This window comes from Nuphar pumila, chromosome 7, assembly GCF_984573655.1.
Source record: "Nuphar pumila chromosome 7, dmNupPumi1.hap1.1, whole genome shotgun sequence".
Lineage (NCBI taxonomy): Eukaryota > Viridiplantae > Streptophyta > Magnoliopsida > Nymphaeales > Nymphaeaceae > Nuphar > Nuphar pumila.
In genome coordinates, this window is record NC_143255.1 from 30,696,993 (window position 1) to 30,718,168 (window position 21,176).

General features: G+C 36.8%; 1 protein-coding gene across 2 annotated transcripts; it reads left to right on the forward strand.

Moving 5' to 3' along the window:
- Window positions 1-266: 266 nt before the first annotated feature.
- LOC149831741 (uncharacterized) lies at window positions 267-20,804 on the forward strand. Of its 2 annotated transcripts, none has more exons than XM_090014093.1 (11): window positions 267-371; window positions 4,961-5,239; window positions 6,100-6,277; window positions 6,453-6,681; window positions 14,376-14,515; window positions 14,792-15,081; window positions 15,635-15,847; window positions 15,952-16,431; window positions 18,090-18,746; window positions 19,577-20,098; window positions 20,440-20,804. In XM_090014093.1, the coding sequence occupies exons 2-11, from the start codon at window positions 4,967-4,969 to the stop codon at window positions 20,680-20,682; spliced, it is 3,225 nt and encodes a 1,074-aa protein (XP_089870219.1). In that variant the 5' UTR covers window positions 267-371; window positions 4,961-4,966; the 3' UTR covers window positions 20,683-20,804. The 2 variants fall into 2 exon arrangements, with proteins under 2 accessions (XP_089870219.1, XP_089870218.1); XM_090014092.1 differs by lacking the exon at window positions 267-371 and adding an exon at window positions 2,395-2,529.
- Window positions 20,805-21,176: the final 372 nt, after the last annotated feature.

Consider the following 21,176-nt stretch of genomic DNA (forward strand, 5'->3'; position numbering starts at 1 on the left):
TCGCGTGTCCGGGTAGAAACACCCGATTCGTGACACCGACTCATCTTTTTCACCGTTTCACCGACCGTGGTAATTACAGAAGTTACCAGAGAGAGAGAGAGAGAGAGAATCGTGTACTCTCGATTGGTATATTCTACGGCATCAATTCTCCCTTCCCTCCACAATTATTCTGTGTAGTAAAATGGAAGGGAGAAACCCACCACCAAATGCGTTCCCCAAGCAACCCTTTAAAACGGGCAACCAACTTCTCATTTTTTTCCCCATCTTCTTCTCCTCCTCTTTCCTCTCTGTCTCTCTCGCCTTCTTTCTTCTCCTTAATAACGTCACTTCCTGAATATCTGTGATATTTGGTACTCAAATCTTCGTCTAAGGTGAGTTTTTCTTTCTCATTTTAGAGGTTGGATCGATTGTAATTGTTCTCTGTTGCCGTTTTCAGCTTTTCTTGGGATATTTTGATCAGTTTTTTCCGCATCAATTTGTTGGTTATGGTGTCTTTCTTCGTTGTTTTTTTGAGAAGAGTATTGGGGTTTGAAAGATTCTTCCGGTTGTGTTTGCGTCAGTTGGATGGGGGCGCCGAAAATAATTGTTTTCAATTGTTTTCTTGTTATTCTTCTTTTTTTGGTTTCTTTTTGGTTAACAAATGCGGGGTTTATTGATTCGCAGTAGATTTTTTTGAGTTGTTGTTTTTAGACGAATTGCTGATTTAGGTAGCGCTTTTCTAATTAAGTTTTATTGGTTTCTGTTTGTGGTATGTAGTTATCATGATCTGATTTTTCGAATAGAATCATGGATATGTTTCTAGTTTGTTTGTTGGTGTTCAGTAGGTTTGAGGGAGGTGATATGCTCTTTAAGGTCTAATCGAATGATTTGCTTAATTGGATTGTTGGTTTGGTACAAGCAGTTTTTTTTCCCCAAATTCTTTCAAATGGAGAAATTCATTATAATCATACAGAGGGATCATCAATTATTTAGAGTGCAAATGTAAAACCCACCCTAAAAGAAAAGCAGGGGGGGGGGCTCATCGAATGGGGAAGACGGTTCCCCCACTCGTCGTGGGAAGGGGATGGGTGAGAGGGTGAGGTTTATCCTCACCCACCGTGCCACGAGACGATGGGACCAAGAGAGAGAGTTGCAGAGAGTAAGAGAGAGATAGAACTCGAGAGAGCGACAGAGAGAGTGGAAGAAGGTTATCGGAACACGCCTTTGAGAGGAACCGCTGACAGGTACGCCCTTCTCTCCCCTTTCTGTTTCGTTTTGGAAGGCTGGCCATATTAAAAAAAAAACCGACAGCCATGGCTGCCGGCATCATTGCAGAGAGAGAGAGACCCAAGGTTGCCTACCTATGTTGTGAGGAGGGAGGTCGGGAAGGGGCTGTGACACTTTGGCCTTAAATCCCTACCCAGGAGTCGGCAGAATCGAGTTAGGTTTGTTGGGTCATGGGTCTATATGGGTGCCACCCAGACCGAACCAGAAGAAAGAAAAAGCTGACCGAACTAGTCTGGCTGTGAACTCAGACTGGGTCGGGTCTAACCAAGACTGACTCGGTCAGTTTTGAACCCGAATGGGTTGATCGAATCGGACCGAGTTGGGTCAGACAAGGTCTCAGTTTCATGTTTGGGTTTGGTTTGAACTGGATCAGATCGAATCTGGATCCAGTTCGATCGAGTTGACCTGGACCGACCCAAGTTGAACCGGATCCAGACAAATTTGTTTCTGGATCTAGTATGGGGTTAGATGAAACAATACTGGATTCATATCAGAACTCGATCTTTATGTAATTTGAGACTATTCAGATCAGTTTTGGATTCAACTTATTAGTTAGATTTGGATCCAATCCATAGTTAGATGGATCAATTTTGGATCTAAATCAGAACTTGGTCTAGATCTAGTTTGGTAGTTTTGAATCCAGTTTGTAATTTAGTTGGAACTGAACTGGATCTAGTTTGGTTTATTCTTAACTGGGACTGAACTAGTCCAATCTGTCTCTGATAGACAAAACAGAACTCAGTTAGAACAGTTGAGTTCAGTCCAGTTATAACAAACTGAATATGGATCCATATTTGTTAGTATGCAGATCCGTTATGATTTTTTTTGAGAATTCAATTGAGTTTGAACCTAAACCTAGTTGGGTCGGGACTAGGTTCAGTAAACCTAGTATTCTAAACTCAGACTGAATATGTTTGACCTAGAATGAGTCGAGTCAAATCACAAAGTTGAAACGACCAAATTACCTTTGTGTGTACCCAATATCTAATTAAATAAAATATGTATAACTTTGCACTCCGAACTTAGAATATAAGGTTTGGTGCGTTGGATTCGTATCGCAAGGAGAAATCTTCTTGTCCTATAGGTCTCACCAAACCAGATATACAAAAATTGAGGTATGGTAGGGAGGGGTATTTTGGTAATTTTGTCAAAATATAAATAATGTGTGTGTATTAATGTGAACATGCTTGTGTGATGATCAGATTCTATTGTTAGAGCTACTTAAGACTCGATTGTGACCAGAGTGCAACATTCACATTCGAGGTAAGGGATATTATAAGTAATGTTAATTGTGAATAAATCATATTGCGTTGCATGTTATCATTGTTGTTGTATATTAACATGTTTAGAAAGGTAACTCTTGAGTGTAAACATGATATGCATAGAATGACCATGCATGAGTTAATTGCAATGAGATGATTATATGCACATGCTAGTAGTGATATATCATGCATATTAGAAATAAATATTATCTTATGATAGCATATCTATGTTATAATCTTTGAATAATATGCATTGTGATGAGATTCTGATTAGACTTAAGTCCCTTAAATTTAGTTATGTTGTTTGAATTTAAATTAAGATTAGCATGCTTAACTCCTTAAATCTCGAAAGTGGCGATCTGTGAAAATGACTACCTGATTCGTGGTTAAAATGCAACCACCATGGAGAGTGGGTCGCCGATGATTTAACGATGTAGAGACTATACTTCGTTGCATGCTTAATATGATATAAAGTGTGAACCCTAATGTTATTTTGAGATTGAAAATGAGACTCTTCATGATTATTTCACGATGACACTCGTGGGAGAACGAGTGAGACCCAAGCTTGAGAGTAAGGTCAAAGTAATGAACTTAAAGTATGACTTAAAGTTTTACATTCACATAGTATCTGAGACTCTAGACAACCATAGATAGTTGAAAATCATTTATGGTTAGGATGTAGCATGCACCATGCTGAGTTTGAGCCTAACCTTTCAACTAGCTACCGGTGGAGTCCTCCTTGTTATTTCATTGTAGTGTCTGGTGATTAGAGGATCACTGGGAGCGTATGGTTCATAGTTTGACCAACAATGTAGAATTAAAATATTTTACACGAGTTGCTATGCTCATAGACGGCTATGACCGGTATAGCGGATCTAATATTATATTATGTTGCGAGTGAGTATTAGATTGAGAGTTAAGAGAAAATTTTAAAATGTATAAACATTGTGTGGTGTGTCGAAAACCAAACTCAAATTAGGGGCTTAGAGCTTACTATAGTTGTAATTTAAAGTCATTTATTACTTATAAATATTCTTTACTGAGTTGTAGACTCACCCCTATATAATTACAACTGTAGGTTCTAAGCATACTAGCGTAGTCATGACGTGATAAGCTATTTCGACTCAGCAACACAATATACTGTTAGTTTTATTTTTCTGTTATTGAACACTCATGTAATCATTATTTTCATATGTTATGAATAATAAATTTTGTCAAAGAAATTGTGTCTATTAAAAAAAAAAATTTAACCATGTTTTTTCTGTGTGAACTCTGTATGCTTTCTCTCTGGAAAGTAATACCAACCAAACTTGGACTCTCAAGGTCTCAGATCAAAGTGTTACAACAAATATTGCAAGTATATGGGATATCACCATCCCTTTAACGAAGTGTAATACCACCAATAAGAAGATTGGTGGATGCGGAACCATGACACTTTCCTCTAGATCCTGTTTAGTTAGTTGGCATTAGTCCCAAAGTGATCTCTCATTGCCTAATGATGAGTTGTTTTGAAATGCATTATTTGACTTACGTATCCATCTGAATAATGCAGAGATTTGATCAGATGAACACTGCCGGTCTGCTGCACCCACGTAACAAATTTATGTCAATGAACACTTGTATATTTTTTTATTTAAAAGAAAAATTTTGAACGTTTGTATGTACTGACAATCTGCTAAGTTTTGTATCCTAGTTTTCGTTAGACAACTGGACATCTTTTTATGTTTTTTCCATGTCATTACATCAGTGTTTCTTGGCAAATTTGCTGTTATCAATTGCCCATTTGTACTAATTAAATTATCCATGTAAATTTAATGGTACAAGTAAGCACTTTGCTGGCTATATGCTTTCTTCTGTAGCAAATTAATTATCACAAATGAAATTCTGTGTCATGAATATGTGCACATATTCATGCTTGTATATGTATCCATTGTTCTGTGCATGACCCTCTAGATTGCTCTTTCACGGATCTGAGATTTAGCATACATGCTTTTGCTTTTCATAGATTAATGATGTTTTTGGTGTTGTTTTCAATTCAATTGATACACATTTTTCCTCTAGTTTTTGTAGATTTTCTTGCAAAACCTACTTTCTTCTATGCCAGAGGCATCGTTTACTTTATCCTACCATGAAACCATTTTCTGATAATGTTGGAGTTTTGAAATCACTTTTATTATCGGTTTGTTTTCACGCCCAAGATGTGGATGATGATGGGTGATTTGGTACTTGGGTTTCAGGGATTTAGAAAGTATTTGAGAATCTTTGTTTTTTGGTAAAGATGGAGGATTAAAGTTAGAATATGGCTTAGTATAGAAAAATTATTCAAGAGCCAGAGTGGATTATAGTGATAGTGCGGATGATATTCATCATGTGTTGAGTTCTGGCTCTTGAAACCATTGGTTGTGCATTTCATAGTTGATATTTTGTTCTAGCTTAATATGTTGACGGAGGGTTCGTCCTGTTCAAGTGTTACAAAGAAAGTACAGGGTCGGAAAACTTCTACAAGTAACTGTAGAAGTGATATATGGACTATTGCTCATGAAGGATCTTTATCAGAACTTGATTTTGCTTTGACACAATTAAAAAGGAATGGTGGAAATATTGATGCGAGGAACATATTTGGCCTCACTGCTCTTCACATTGCAACCTGGAGAAATCATGTACCTATTGTGAAAAGGCTGCTTGCTGCTGGTGCGGATCCCGATGCAAGGGTCTGTTCTTACCCATGCTTTCAGTAACTCTTTTTAAGTTATATATGTCGGCCTTGTTGTATAAATATCTGGGTAAATATTGTTTCAGTTTCTAGCACAAAGGCAGGGGGGGGTGGACTCCATGTGGTTATTACTTATGTAGAAGTTTTTTCTAATTTCCAGATGTCTTAGTATACAATGCAAACTTTTTTCTGTGTTTTTGGTTTTCCATTCAAATCTATTTGTTCAATTTCCTGCCTTTTCATCAGTTCAGATGTAATGAAATGCTGCTATCTTCTTTCCTTTTTTGCCTGAGCACTTGCAATGGGATAAAGTTTCATTTGTTTTCATATGATGCCAAATTGTTAATAATTGTTCCCAAAAAAGGGTGACACATTTTGTTTTAAAATATTTTGATCTGACAATCAGTTTGGGAATGAAGAATAGTTTTGATGGGCAGAGGCATATCTTCCACCATATCCATGAACTCAGCACAGAAAATATTGATGTCCTGGCCACCTTGCTGGAGTTGATAGGCTGCCAAGGATTCTACTTTTCTTATCCTCTGAGCTAGTTTGTATTTAATGATATATACTTCTTGGTCATTATATAAGCTGTTTCTTACTGCTTTATTGTATTTCTGAACAACATAATCTCATGATGGTATTTAAGTTATATTTGCACCGGTTTGTTACTGCTTTACTCAATTCAAAAACAACAAAATCTCTGGATGGTACTTTTTTAAGTTCGGCATGCTCAGGTTTGAAGTTAAACATTGTTCTTGTGATTCTTTTATGCAGTTTTATCCCCACCAGTTTTCTTAATTATTTGTTGATAACCAATATCTTAGCAGCCTGGAATATTGTTTGATTTCCTTGCAGGATGGAGAATCAGGATGGACTAGCTTACACAGAGCTCTCCACTTTGGCCATCTTGCTGTGGCTGGAGTTCTTCTTAAGTCAGGTGCATCCCTTGCATTGGAGGACTCCAAGTCTCGCACCCCTGTTGATCTTCTTTGTGGGCCAGTATACCAGGCTGTTGGAGCTCGAGATGGTTCAGGTACATCGCTGTTGATTGACACTTTGAAGATGTGATGAGCTCTATCAGCTTTTATTTTATGCGCATTGATAAAATTCTGCAGCATGTTAAGCACTAGTGGGTCTACCTTGCTTGTTTTTTTTTTTTGAGTTGCTGTCGTTTGTTAGTGATGTTATTCATCTTCTGTCACTTATAGCTGTAACGGAAGTGTTTAGTTGGGGAAATGGTGCAAATTATCAGCTTGGAACTGGAAACACAGATATACAAAGGCTACCTTGTAAAGTCGAAGCACTACAAGGTACTCATATCAAGATTGTTGCTGCAGCAAAGTTTCATAGCGTAGCTATTGGTGCTAGTGGAGAATTGTATACTTGGGGATTTGGAAGGGGTGGTCGCCTTGGTCATCCTGACTTTGATATTCACAGGTATATTGCTTCAAATTTCTTTAAATAATTTTTTTAAGGAAAAAAGTCTCTGAATCATGTACTTAGTGTCATGGAAATTGGTCATTTACACTGTCCATATCCAAATGTGTGCCTGTGTGCACACACCTGCATGCTTATGTGCCTATATTTGTTCTCATTTTTTGCGTTCTTCTTTACCATATCCATGCATGTTCTATTCTTACTAGAATTTTGTAAAATACCTGCATCCGACATTATGCATGTATCCATGTGTAATATCAAGTTGTCCCTTAACATCCATTTGTGCTATTCTTTGCTGTTTGGTTGCAATGTTAGGGTGGCAACTTGCTATCCTTTTTCTTATTTTCTTCCTCTTCTTTTTAATGAGATTTCTTTTCTGTTAGTTTTATGGGAAAAGAGAAAAACTGTATCCATATGAATAGATGTGTATGCTGTGTCCATGTGTGCATGCTGTTAAAATATGTGGTTATCACATATGTATATATTTATATTTCTCTATGTCCTTTGTAATGCCCATTAGGGGCAATTTAGTCTTTTTTGTTTAGTATGTAAATGGACATGTCCACTAGGGACTTGTTTGTCTTTTTTTATTTTTCTTTCTTTTGTCTTTTTCAATCATGTTGTTAAAATATGTGATTATATATATATATATATATATATATATATATATCCTTTGTGATGCCCACTAAGGGCAATTTAGTCTTTTTGTTTATTATGTAAATAGACATGTCCACTGGGGACTTGTTTGTCTTTTTTCTTTATTTTTCTTTCTTTTGTCTTTTTCAATTTGTATAGGGGCAAGAGGGTCAACCTCATAGAGTCGTTGGGACCCTCCCCAATGGTTACAAATGTGACCACGGTCACAAATGTGACAGTTGGGGAGCTCCCAATGACTCTATGGGAGCCCCTTTGGCCCCATAAAATGTATAAATAGGGGCCTTTGGCCCCTACTTCTCTTTAATGCTTTCTAAATCATTTTAATACATAAATTCTTTATATTTTTAAGCTCTCTCTCTCTTATATTGTGTGTGTTTGTCACTTAGCCCTTTGTGGCTTATTGTATTTTGCCTATTAGTGGCTTCTTGTTTGTATGCTTGGGCACTTCTTTAGTCACTTTGTGACATTGCTCTTTGCACTAGTGTTTCATTACATGGTATCAAAGCCCATAGATGCTTGAGCATTCTTGGGACTCTCTCTTATGTTGTTTTTTCGTGTGTATGTGCTTTGCACACTTGTCCTTTCCTTCCATAATGGTCGATAAGGATGCAAAGATTAATCTCATTCAAATTGAATAGGACCAATTATAGAATGTGGATGACCGCTATGGAAAACAATCTCAAAGGTAAGAAACTTTGGGGATATGCATGTGGCACGATTACTGAGCTTCAACTAAAGCTTACAAAAAATGAAGAAAATGAAGAAAAAACCTTGAATGATGAAGAAAAAGTCAGTGCCATTGAAGAATACCAATCCAAAGTTAAATATTGGGAAAATAATCATGCTAAAATATTGGCATGGTTCATGAATAATGTGGATCTCAAAATTTGTGCTAATCTAGTCAAATTCAAGAAGGTAAAGGAAGCATGGTTCTTCATGAAAGATATGTATACTCAAAGAGACCTTGCTAAGCATTTTTTTTTGCGAGAAAAAGTGAGCAACCAAGCAAGGAGATATGAGTATTAGAAATTATTATAGTATTTTATCCTCTCTATGAGATGAACTTGCTCTTTGTAAACCTCAATGAGAAGTGCTATTGCCATGAGGCATGAGCAAATGTAGAGAGAATTTTTTTAAATTCATTCATGAGCTTAAGCCCGAATTTGAACAACTAAGAGGATCCTTACTTCATAGGGCTTCAACTCTTCGTAGTGAAATTCTTGCCGATCTATGGTAAGAAGAAACTCACTTGGCTCTTAAAAAAGATATTGATGAAGTGCATGCAGTATCTAAACCGGGCAATAATATGAGGACATATAAACCTCCTCATTTTTGAAAAAATAACTATAACAACAATGATAGTGGAAGAAAAATCGTGTGACATCATTGTAATAAACCCAGACATCTTAGACTCGATTGTCCTAAGCTTAAGAGAAAAGTGGCTTTCATTGGAGATAACTCAAGCAACTTGAATGAATATCAAAAAAGGGTTGGAGACATCAATGACTCCATTGCTCAACTTATGAAAGCATTTCAATAATTTACGAGAAACAACTCTTCCACACCTTCTACTTTCAATGCCGCAGTTCTGTCAACTCCCGGTATGTTTTCTTGGATTCTTGATTTGGGTGCTTCCTTTCATATGATACCAAATGCATCTCTTTTATCCGAACAAAACACTAACTCTTTTAAATCTTTTGTTTCTACAACCGATGATATATCCTTGGATATTAAAAGGATAGGAACTCTTGAAACAATTTTGAGCAATGAAAAAAAAATTGTGCTTTAAAAATTAGAATTATTTCAAAACTTAAATATTTTTTTTTATTTTTCAAATATTTGATTTCGGTTGTCTTTTTTATCTTCAAATTGCTATGTGTAGGATCTCCGGTTCGGGAAGCGAATTGGGCAAGGCCATAGAAGAGGAGACATATATTATATGATTTTTTTGTCATTACCGTCTAAGTTTTTTTGCAATAATGTTCAAACTAAGGATGTTGCCACTTTACACAAAAGGCTTGGTCATCCTAGTCTCTCTAAGATGCATATTTTTCCTCTTTTTGAGAAATTTTGTAATAAAAAGGAATTTATATGTAATGATTGTAGCCTTGGAAAAATGTGTTATCTTCCTTTTCAACATAGCAACTTCATTTCGAAAAGACCCTTTGAGCTAGTATTCAGATGTATGGGGACCGACACCCGTCATGTATAAAGGAGGATATTTATATTATGCTATTTTTATTGATGATTTCACTAGATACACTTGGGTTTAGTTCCTTAAAAATAAATTTGATGTTTTTTCTATTTTCAAAGAATTTCATATCCTTATTCAAAATTAATTTTAAAATAATATAGCTATCTTTAGATCCGATTTCGGAGTTAAAAGAATTTCAAAATTATCTTAAACAAAATAACATTATTCATCAATGATCTTGTTCCAAAACTTCTCAACAAAATGGTTTTGCCGAAAGAAAGCATAAGCATCTTATTGAAACCACAATAACTCTTTTCATTTCTAAAAATGGATCAAAGGATTTTTTGGCCGAAACCGCTCTTTCCGCAATATATCTTATAAATAGGATGACATCCTCATCTTTAAAAAATGTTTCTCCCTTTGAAAAATTATTTAAAATAACTACAGATTTCAAAAAATTAATAATATTTTGTTGCAAATGTTTTGTTCTTTTTTAAGGATAAGATAAACTCTCACCAAAAGCTCTTGAACGTGCTTTTATTGGCTATGGTAAAAATAAAAAAGGATATAGGTGTTATGATGTTAGAAATAATAAGCTTTATGTTTCAAGAAATATGAATTTTCTTGAAGAAGAAAATGGATTTGAACATAAAAAAACCCAAGGAAGATATTGATTATTCTTTTTTATTTGACTTGTTACCTAGAAATGACTCTAAAAAATCTAATGATACAATTTGTGATAATAAAATTATTTGTGATAACCATTCTCATCAAAGAGATGATTCTCCTAGTGAGAATCCTAATGATATTCATGTGTATACTCGGCGTGAGGGAAATGAACATCAAAGTGCCTTTGACATGTATTCACAAAATCTCCCTTTAAATGACCAAGTTGAGGAATTTCTACCTCAACGATCCTCTAGGAGCATTAGACCTAAAAAAATTGTGTCATATGATTCATTTTCCCCAAATTATAGAGCTTGTCTAACGATGATTTATTTCCATCATAAACCTTCGAACTTTAAAGAAGCTAAGCAATATTCACATTGGGTAGATGCCATGCACTTAGAATTAGAAGCTCTCAACAAAGCCAACACTTGAAAAATTGTAACTATTCCCTTTGGGTAAGAAGGCTATTGGTTGTAGATGGATTTATAAAGTAAAAACTAAAAGTGATGGGTTATTAGAAAGATATAAAGCTAAGTTAGTTGCTAAGGGGTATATGCAAGAATATGAAATTGATTATTGGAAAACATTTGCCCCGGTTGCTAGGATGACTAATGTAAGAACTCTAATAGCCTTAGCATCTATCAAACAATGGCCTATCTACTAATTAGTTGTTAAGAATGCTTTTTTAAATTAAGATCTTTGTGAAGAAGTTTATATGGATCCTTTGCTGGGTCTTTGTGAAGAATCCTTGCAAACAATCAAGTTTTCAAATAACTTGATACTTCAAATACTCAATACACAAAATAAATGCACAGTGTTTATAAGCTTTACACCAAAGAAAGTGCAATAAATGCACAATATTTATAAGCTTAAGGATACAACTCCTTACTCTAATACGTGCATACAATGGGCTCACATAGCCCTTATTTATAAGCAAACTTAAGAGACGTTGGGCTATTCCCAACAGCTCTTATTAGAGACGTTGGGAATCAGCCCAACGTCTATATTTTTAAAACTGTGTACACAGTCAATGGCTAACTGTTGTACACTGTACACAGTCAGCCACTGACTGTGTACAAAAACATTATATAAAAAAAATAAAAATAAGAAATGAAAAAATTACAAAAATAAAAAAATAAAAAGGAGGAATTACAATCATATTCAAAAACATTAATATGCGTAAAATGTAGAAATGACTAAAATACCCCTACAGCCAATACAATAAAGAAATATATATTTTATATATACAAGTAGATGAATACATATACATATATGAAATATATATATGTATATGTATCTTCTTTTATATATATATATATATATAAAATATATATAGAAAATACATTGTTTTATAAATTACAATTTAACAGTCTTGAGATAAAAAAAGGAAAAACTCTTAATCTTAATAAAGTTATTTATGGTCTTAAACAAATTCCAAAAGCTTGGTATGACTGTTTTAATAAAGTTTTTCTTGATAGTGGATTTACTTTGTGATATACTGATACTACTATTTTTTTGTTAAGAATGCAGGGGGCCACATAACTATCTTACTGTGTATGTTGATGATATGATCATCATTGGGAATGATGAAAGGGGCATTGAATCTATTGAAAATGTTCTTAAAAATAATTTTGATATGTTTGACCTTGGATTTCTAAGATATTTTTTGGGAATTGAAGTTGCATATTTTCTTAGAGGATATGTTCTTTCTCAAATGAATTTTGCATAAGATATTATTGTCAAGTCTGGGTTATCTGATGAAAAGAAGGCATAGACTTCGGAAGTAATAAATGCTAAAATGAGCCAATGACGAAACTCTTTTAGAAGATCACACTCTTTATCGTTAATTAATTGGATCTCTAACATGTTTGTCTATTACCAAGACAAACATTGCTCATTTAGTATACAATGCAATTCAGTTTCAAAATACCCCTACTACCATTCATAGGGTTGTTGTCATGTGAATTATCAGATATTTAAAGAAAACAATAACAAAAGGACTATTCTTATCTTCTTCTTTATCTCTCAATTTAATTGCTTATGCTAACTCTGATTGGGGGATCATATTTCTACTATAGTTTTTTGTGTTTTCTTTGAAGAATCATTAATTTTTTAGAGATGTAAGAAACAACAGAGGGTGTCTCTATCTTTCACAAAAGCTGAGTATAGGGCGATGACCACAACTACAACTGAACTTGTTTGGTTAAGAAGTCTGCTCAAAGATATATGAGTCATCATCTCTATTCTTTCGAAGTTATTTTGCGATAACAAAAGTGCAATCTACATTGTCAGCAACCATAATTTCCACGAATGGACAAAGCACATTGAGATTGACTGTCATTATATTTGAGATGATTTTTTATGGGGGCACTATTGAACTTCCATATGTTACAAAATACCATATTGCAGATTTTTTTACCAAAGTTTTACCGTCCACTAGGTTCTCTTTTCTTCTTAGCAAACTTTTGATGATCTCAACCCCACTTCGAGGGGGCGGGTGTTAAAATATGTGGTCATTGTAGTGAAATACCAAGTGCACAAACAGAATGCCACAAAAGGGCTACAAGTGTACACATCAACAAATACACAAGCCACTTATGGGACAAATACAATGAGCCACTAAGGGCTAACACATAAATCTCTCAAAAGAGAGCAAGAACACAAGTAAAAAAATAGTCTCTTATTCAAATATGCTTTCAACAAGCATTAAGAAATACAAAGGAGGGAGTGCCTTTAAATAGGCACTCCAAGACACAAGGGGCTGGCCCAACTAGCTGTTGGACCAGCCCCAACAGCTAGATTTATAGCCGTTTGGGACTGGTCCAACAGCTAGTTGAAACAACTCAAACAACTATATTACAATAGTCATATTAAAAACTATAAAAAAATAAGAACAATAAAAAAGTTGTCAGTCCCTATTGGACTAACATCTATTACATAAGTGAAATGACTGAAATACTCCTCATGGGTATTTCAGTTTTTATATATATATATATATATATATATATATATATATATATATATATATATATATATAACAACAACAACAACAACTACGCCTTCATCCCAAAACAATTGGGGTCGGCGATATGAACCAACAAAGAAAATCATTATGGGTCTTCCACATGAATCCTTCTCCTCCATTCATTTCTATCCAATGTCATGTCCTCGGTGAGGTTCAAAGCATTCATATCCTTTCCTATCACCTCCATCCATGTCTTCCTAGGTCTACCCGACCTCTTTTAACTAATATATATATATATATAGTAACATGTAACTTCAAACACTTAAAGTGTTTGAAGATAGTTTGGACGAAGCATCGCTGTTGATTGCGCACGATCAAACGGTGACGCTGTGTCGCTTTTTTTGCTGCGCGCTCTAGAGCTTTAGTGGCGGTCTTGGCCACCACTAAAGCTCTGGGCAGAAAAACACACATTTAGCGGTGGTTCAAAAACCGCCACTAAATTGTTTTTTTCTTAAACTGTTAAAATGTATTGTGTATACATATGTATATTTATATTTCTCTATGTCCTTTGTAATGCCAACTAGTGGTAATTTAGTCTTTTTATTTAGTATGTAAATAGACCTGTCCACTAGGGACTTGTTTGTCTTTTTTATTTATTTTTCTTTCTTGTGTCTTTTTCAATTTGTATGGGGGCAAGAGGCTCCCAACGACTCTATGAGAGCCCCCTTGGTCCCATAAAATGTATAAATTAGGGACCTTTGCCCCTACTTCTCTTTAATGCTTTCTAAAGCATTTCAATACATAAATTCTTTACATTTTTAAGCTCTATCATATTGTGTGTTTGGCAATTAGCCCTTTGTGGCTTATTGTATTTTTCCCATTAGGGGCTTCTTGTTTGTATGCTTGTGCACTTCTTGTAGTCACTTTGTGACATTGCTCTTTGCACTAGTGTTTCATTACACATGCTCCCGCACATTTCTGTGTAATCCTAAGCAAATCCTTATGTATTTCATTTCTCAAAATCTGATTGAGCGCCTAGGAGCTTCATAACAGAAATGTGTGCCCTTGACTTGAAGCTCCCCATCGTAAGGGGTGAGACCTTATATCCTGGTGGAGTCCTGCATAACAGTAGCACTTAGTGTATTAAAAATATATGCTGTTTTTAACTGCTTATAAATTTCTAACTATGCCCTTTTGTTTGATTTATAGTGGGCAAGCTGCAGTTATCACTCCACAGAAATTGAATAGTGGGTTAGGTTTTCGTCGTGTTAAAGCTGTGGCAGCAGCTAAACATCATACTGTCGTTGCAACAGAGGGAGGGGAAGTGTATACATGGGGATCCAACCGAGGTATTATGATCTGTAAAAATTAAATGTCTATCTGGTTTACAATATGTGCTTTTAGCCACTAGTAATGTCACACTTGCATTTATATTGAAGTGTAAATATTTTTAAATTCTGGTTTCTCATGGTTAATATTCAAGTCCATGCAGCAGTTGCAGTTTGTTTTTCTGCTGCATACCCATCCAGCTGTGGGAGTTTGGTTTTTACTATTCTTATTTTCTCCATGTCTTCTTTATCTCAATTGTGCCGCTTTAGTTATTGTTATTTCAATTTCACATGCAGAGGGTCAACTCGGCTATACCTCAGTGGATACCCAACCAACACCGCGCCGTGTTAGTTCTCTAAGGAACAAAATAATTGCGGTTGCTGCTGCAAACAAGCACACTGCAGTCGTATCTGAGTCTGGAGAAATATTCACATGGGGAAGCAACAAGGAGGGCCAACTTGGGTATGGCACCTCGAAATCAGCTTCAAACTATGTGCCCCGTGTGGTTGAGTACTTAAAAGGCAAACAGTTTGTTGCAGTATCTGCAGCAAAGTATCATACAATTGTGTTAGGTGCTGATGGAGAGGTAAAATTATGACTTGCATGGTTTCTTTCTAAGCAATTGCATGGCAAACATTGTCTTTTTTTCGTTCAGAGGAATAAGATCCGAGCTGGAACTTTATCCACCTTTAGTTGCCATGAAATGTGGTAGGCAAATCTACATGAGCTTCAAATAGGATTAAGTAGTTTTTCTCTGCTAGGAATTTTCCAGTTTCCATAATTTTTCCCGACTCTCCAAGTCATTCTAGGGCTGGGAAGCACATAAATGCAAGCAACCTGGATTGTGTTACCTGACTATTATTTGATTCCTCCCTGAGGTGGTCCAGTTGGTGTCCCATTTGTGTCGGAGCCATGTTGGCCTGAGTTGTCACATTTATAACCATTGCTTCTGTGTGGTACTAATCCTACTTTGGCTAAATCCAGTAGAAGTCTTTATATATATATATATATATATATATGGTTCTCAAGTTAAGTTATTTAACCTTTGGTGCATTTCTGCTTTCAGACATTTGATCTTTCCTTGTATCACATTTGATATTTAGTGGTTGCACCAACTTTGTTAGTGTTCCTAATTATAGGTATACACTTGGGGCAACCGCCTCGTAACTCCAAGACGTGTAATGATCTCGCGAAGTACAAAGAAGAAGGGATCTACTACTCTTAAATTCCACCGAGCAGAGCGGCTCCATGTGGTGGCAGTTGCAGCAGGAATGATTCATAGCACAGCACTTACAAGTGATGGTGCTTTATTTTTCTGGATCTCGTCTGATCCAGATCTAAGATGCCAGCAGGTCAGGGGTGCTTCATGGTTCATCTTTTGGTTTTCTTTCATGTTCATTAATGTCTTAAAATCAGGAAATGCATCTCTTAATGTTCTTTGTTCTGTTTTGTACAGCTCTACGCAATGTGTGGCAGACATTTTATCAGTCTTTCAGCTGGAAAGTACTGGACCGCTGCTGTGACAAACACTGGGGATGTTTACACATGGGACGGGAAGAAATGCAAGAATGAAGCTCCTATAGCATCTCGTTTGCATGGAATCAAGCATGCTACATCAGTTTCTGTTGGTGAAACACACTTACTGGTTATTTCTGCTCTATATCATCCTCCTTATCCTCCAAAATCAACTAACGTTGCTGAACAAACAAATGCTGATAAAGCAGTGGAAGAGTTTGATGAAGACTTTATGTTCAATAGTTCTCAATCGTGCTCTATTCTGCCTATAAAAAAGGATAATTTCAATCGATCACTTCCAAGTTTGAAATTATTATGCCAAAAGGCAGCATGTGAGTTCCTTGTAGAACCCAGGAATGCTATGCAGCTTCTTGAGATTGCAGATGCTGTGGAAGCTGATGAGTTGTGGAAGCGCTGTGAGGTAATATTGGTGACTCTGTTTTTTGTCTTTTCGTATAAGTTGTTGGGAAACTAACCTGAAATTATACTGCACATTATATTCTTGATTTATAAATAGTCTTTAAATTGTTATCCATGAATTTGCGCTGCTTTTAAGACTACTGTTTTGTGCTTTAGGTTGCAGATATTGTGTGTTCATGCATGTGCACACGTCTGTGTTTGTGTAACCCTGTCCTTGTTTTCTTGTTTTGCATATCTTCCATTTCACAATGTCTAATGAAATAGCTGGATGGTAAAAGGTTTTGGGTTCAAATACCATGGGAGCTATGCCGAGCTTCCTATAAAAAAACTTCCATCCATACAAGGTGTCCTTGTTGTGTCTCATAATTTGTGTTCATGCCTCTGTGACAATCAAGAACCAGAAAAACTGCAATATGGGTTTCTGATCAAAGTTGACTGGTCCATTATACGATACTTTTGGGCTTTGTGCCTTGTTCATGCCCGTGGTTCGTAGATTTATTTAGATTTTAATTTAGTTAAACAGAAAGTGATCTTTTTTCATTCCAAGAAAAACAAAGGTGAATGATACTTCAAATTTAACCAATTTTACTTGGGTTAGAGTTTAGACAAATCTTATCAGCCAGGCCTGGCCCTAACATTGTAAGCTGTGAAAGCTTGACCTCTGGCATGAGGCTGGCCCATTATCGGCCCTACCATAATCTAATGATATACATCTTCCTATGTGGTTGATTTTGTTGATGTCAACAAATAGATGCAGCATTGACTAACTGGGGTTTTCTATGTTGCTATATCTAGAAGCAATGCTGTACCTTGTTGTCTCATATGGCTATAGGTCGTATTTTTATCTATCTAGGTTCTATTTGAATTTTGACTTCGCTTAAAAGCTGCAGATTTAAGTTGATCAAATCTGTACATTTTTTCCAAGCTATTGAAACTGTTGTATTACACTTTTCTTTTATGCAAGCCTTACTTGCAATCTATGTCACATGGGTGCGGGTACGGGTATATGTGCGACATGGGTGTGGAGCAATTTCAAAAAATTTGGACACGGGGACACAGTTATATATATATATATATATATATATATATATATATATATATATATATATAACAATAATAAGATTGTAAATTTTAAAGCAAAAATAAAAAAATAATTCTATTGAATTAACAACACAAACTTACCAAAATATAAAACATAAAGAAGCTTGTGAGTGTGATACCGTCTTGGATTTAGGTTGGGTCGGGTCCGGATCCGGACCCGGACCCGACCCGAGTTCAAATTAATTTTAATAAATGGACAAAAATAGACTCGGTCAAAGTTGACCGAATCCAAAATGTGGACGGACTCGGCCCCGGTGCATTGACCGAGTCCGACACGACCATGTCCGCCCCGTGTCTGAAGCCGCACCCGTGTCGGGGCATGTTGACGCGGGTGCGTCGACCTTTTAGCCGAGTCCGTGTGACTTAGCTTGCAATTCATTTTGGTGATTACAGTTCAGATGGAACTTACGAAAAAAAGTCACCCCATAGCATTTGCAAGTCATACAACTATTTACATTCAACTCTTACAATTTTACAGCAGTACTATGAAATGAAATAGCATGTTGATATGTTACATTTTGTTCTGTTCATTTGAAGTGACTGTGGTCTGTTATGCAGGATATTGCGCTCCACAACCTTAACTTCATTTTTTCCCTCTTGGCACCGACTATTGCAAATACATCACCTGAAATTCTTGCAAAACTAGAGAAGTCTTTGGACATGAGGTCCTCTGAGCCTTGGAGTTACCGTCGGCTTCCAACACCAACTGCTACATTTCCAGCTGTTCTTAACAGTGAAGAGGAGAGTGACGGTGGTTCTCCAAGGTTGCGTAACCACCAGGCTTCTGCGATGAAGAATAGAGTTCTGAGAGCAGGGGTTGGTTTTTTGCAACCAAAAAGTGCTGCGGATCAGGCCATCTCTAAACAAATTAGAGCCATAAGAAAAAAGTTGCAACAGATAGAAATGCTCGAGTTCAAGCAGGCAAATGGGCAAACCCTTGATGAACAGCAAATAGGAAAACTTCAAACTCGTCAGTCCCTTGAGGATGCGCTTGCTGAGCTAGGTGTGCCTCCTGAGGAAGAGGCAGCAAAAACTCCATCATATCTTGTGGCAGACAGAAAGGGGAACAAAAAAGGAGGGTCATTCAAGAAACATCAACGAAAAAATAAGCAGATGCCCAACTTTGTGGGACCTTGTGAGGATCATGAATCTGCTACTGAACCAAACTCAATCAAAGGGTTCCCTGATGTCGATAATCTTGTTTCTGAAGTAAAGGTTAGATTACGGAGCTTCATCTGATCTGTGATTTTAATTTCATTGTGTTGAGTATGAAACTCTAAATTTTATTGTGTTGAGTATGAAACTCTAAATTCCATTTTTATTGTTGTTTTCAATCTGAAAGTTAATATGCTTCATTGGATGATGATTCTTGAATTCACCATTTACTGCAGTATTCACGGTCAATCTTTCTCTTATTAATGAGATGTCGATCTAGAAAAGATGCTCCGCTTGTAAAAATTTCATCAAGTATTTATTCCTTTTAGCATCTTTGTTATCTAAATTTGCTGCCTAAGTTGGTTAATTTCCAAAATGTAATATATTTTCCTCCCCCTTTTTTCCTGCTAAGCTCTGCGTCTTAATCTTTTGAACTTGAAGTGTCTGTTGTTTTGGATTTTTAAGGGCATTCGGTGTGTGTGTGGTGGGTGGGGGGGGGGGGGGGGGGGGGGGAGAGAGGATACCCGAAGGTTTTACATCTATAAGGGGCAATTGGTGAAGGGACGGTTGAGGCCATGAATCCATCTCCAACTTCCTTGCACGGTAATTTTTAAGGGCATTCCATTGTTTTTCCATTGGGGGGGGGGGGGGGTGCAGATGTTGTGGTTGGGATTGGGTGGGAGGATACCTGAAGGTTTTACATCTATAAGGGGCAATTGGTGGACAGTTGAGGCAATGAATTCATCTCCAACTGCCCTGCACGGTGGTTTCCTTCATTATTGAAAAAAAAACATCATTTATGTGAATATTTTCAGGCTTGATATTATTATGCTTGCTTTTAAAATTTCAGGGGCTGGTTTTTGTCCTGATCAGCTACAGAGTTTTTACAGGTTGATGTGGAATACAAGGAAACTGGCAACAACGCAGCCTATGAAGAGCTTTCTTGTCCTTCCAATGGAGATAAACAGCCTACTACTCTGAAGCCTGCCTCAACTAGAAAGATGAGAAAGAAAGAAGCACTCTCTATGTTTTTGATTGGGGCCCTGGACGATGCCCCACAAGAAGTTGCTACGCCTCCAACACCGAAGGTGGAGGACCCAGCATGGGGTGGCGTCAAGTTGTGCCAAGGATTAGCTTTGCTCCGTGATATTCAGGAGGAACAGAAAATATCATCGAGCCTTCCAGGTGTTAAGGTGAAGGATGTTGTCCAGGGATCTTCTGCCGGAAGAGGTGGATGTGGACCAATTAAACCAAATTCATTCTTTCCTGGGTCACCTTCAAGTCCAATAGCTGTTGTATCTTCCCGTTCACCTGCTGCATCAGAGTGTGAGAAGAACACACCACCTTGGGCTGTGGCGGGTACTTCGCCAGTTTTATGTAGGCAATCTCTCAGAGACATCCAGTTGCAACAGGTAAACTATTTTCTTTCATCTAGTAATTTTAATGAGGATATCTAGTGTTCGTTAGAAATGGCTATTCTAGAAAAAGCATTGAACATTTTCATAAGAATTGCCTTAAGAAGTTGGAATCTGTAGCATCGAGGCTGTTTGGCAAACACGCACATGCTTGAACATCTCATGGATCTCTGCATAAATAATTCCATGTGCACATATATGCACATGCGCTCATGCTCACACACACACACAATCCATGGATCTTTGCATACATAGCTTGTTTCATGATACATCATGTCATGGATGTCCCATAGATATTAACATTTGTTGACATGAATGGTCCTGGTCTATGGGCGCAGGGAAAACAGCAGTTGCAGTTTACATCTCACATCCCAAAAATGCGGAGCCAAGGATTTTTGGTTGGCTCCCCTTCGGAAACTGGGCTCTGTCACACGTCAAAGGAAACTACCCCTAACCGCTGGTATAAACCAGAGACTGACACTCCTTCCTCCATCCGCGCAATCCAGATTGAAGAGGCAGCTATCAAAGACCTCAAACGGTACTACAGTAGTGTCAAGCTTGTGAAGCAGCAGCGTGAGTAGTGATGGTGTAGAACAACCATTTATTTATTTAAGACTTCCGGCATATATGATGTAATTCATGTAAATTCACCTGTACAGTCTCTTGTAAAGCAGATTCTTACATTGGTGTCAAAACAGGTTTGACATTCCTGTCAGTGATCTTGTGTGCCAAAGTGGTACCTCGTGTATCATCGAAAAAAGAAAAAAATTTAACCAAGGAAAATCGTTTGAGGTTAGTACAAGTTTTTCTTCTGTTCATTAAACCAAATATCGATTACAGAAAACCCAAAACTCGGATACATAAAAAAAAAATTATATACCCAAGTTTGTTCTATCCGCTGACCAGAGAGCCTTTGAGAAAAGAGTATAACCTTTCTGGGAAAGTTCACTGCTGGAAAGGTACTGTTCCTGGCAGGTCGAAGGCAGTCAAACCCTTCGACCATCTCTGCCAAGTTTCTCACCTGACAAATCCAGAGAGGGACCGATGGTAGTCTACCCCTCTCTGTGCACATCGA

Bases quoted from the DNA above. Each gene is read 5' to 3' on its own strand.
- LOC149831741 (XM_090014093.1), top strand. From the start codon at position 4,967: ATGTTGACGGAGGGTTCGTCCTGTTCAAGTGTTACAAAGAAAGTACAG. The intron at 6,278-6,452 runs GTACATCGCTGT...TGTCACTTATAG, and splicing joins TGGAGCTCGAGATGGTTCAG to CTGTAACGGAAGTGTTTAGT. The intron at 15,848-15,951 runs GTCAGGGGTGCT...TGTTTTGTACAG, and splicing joins CAGATCTAAGATGCCAGCAG to CTCTACGCAATGTGTGGCAG.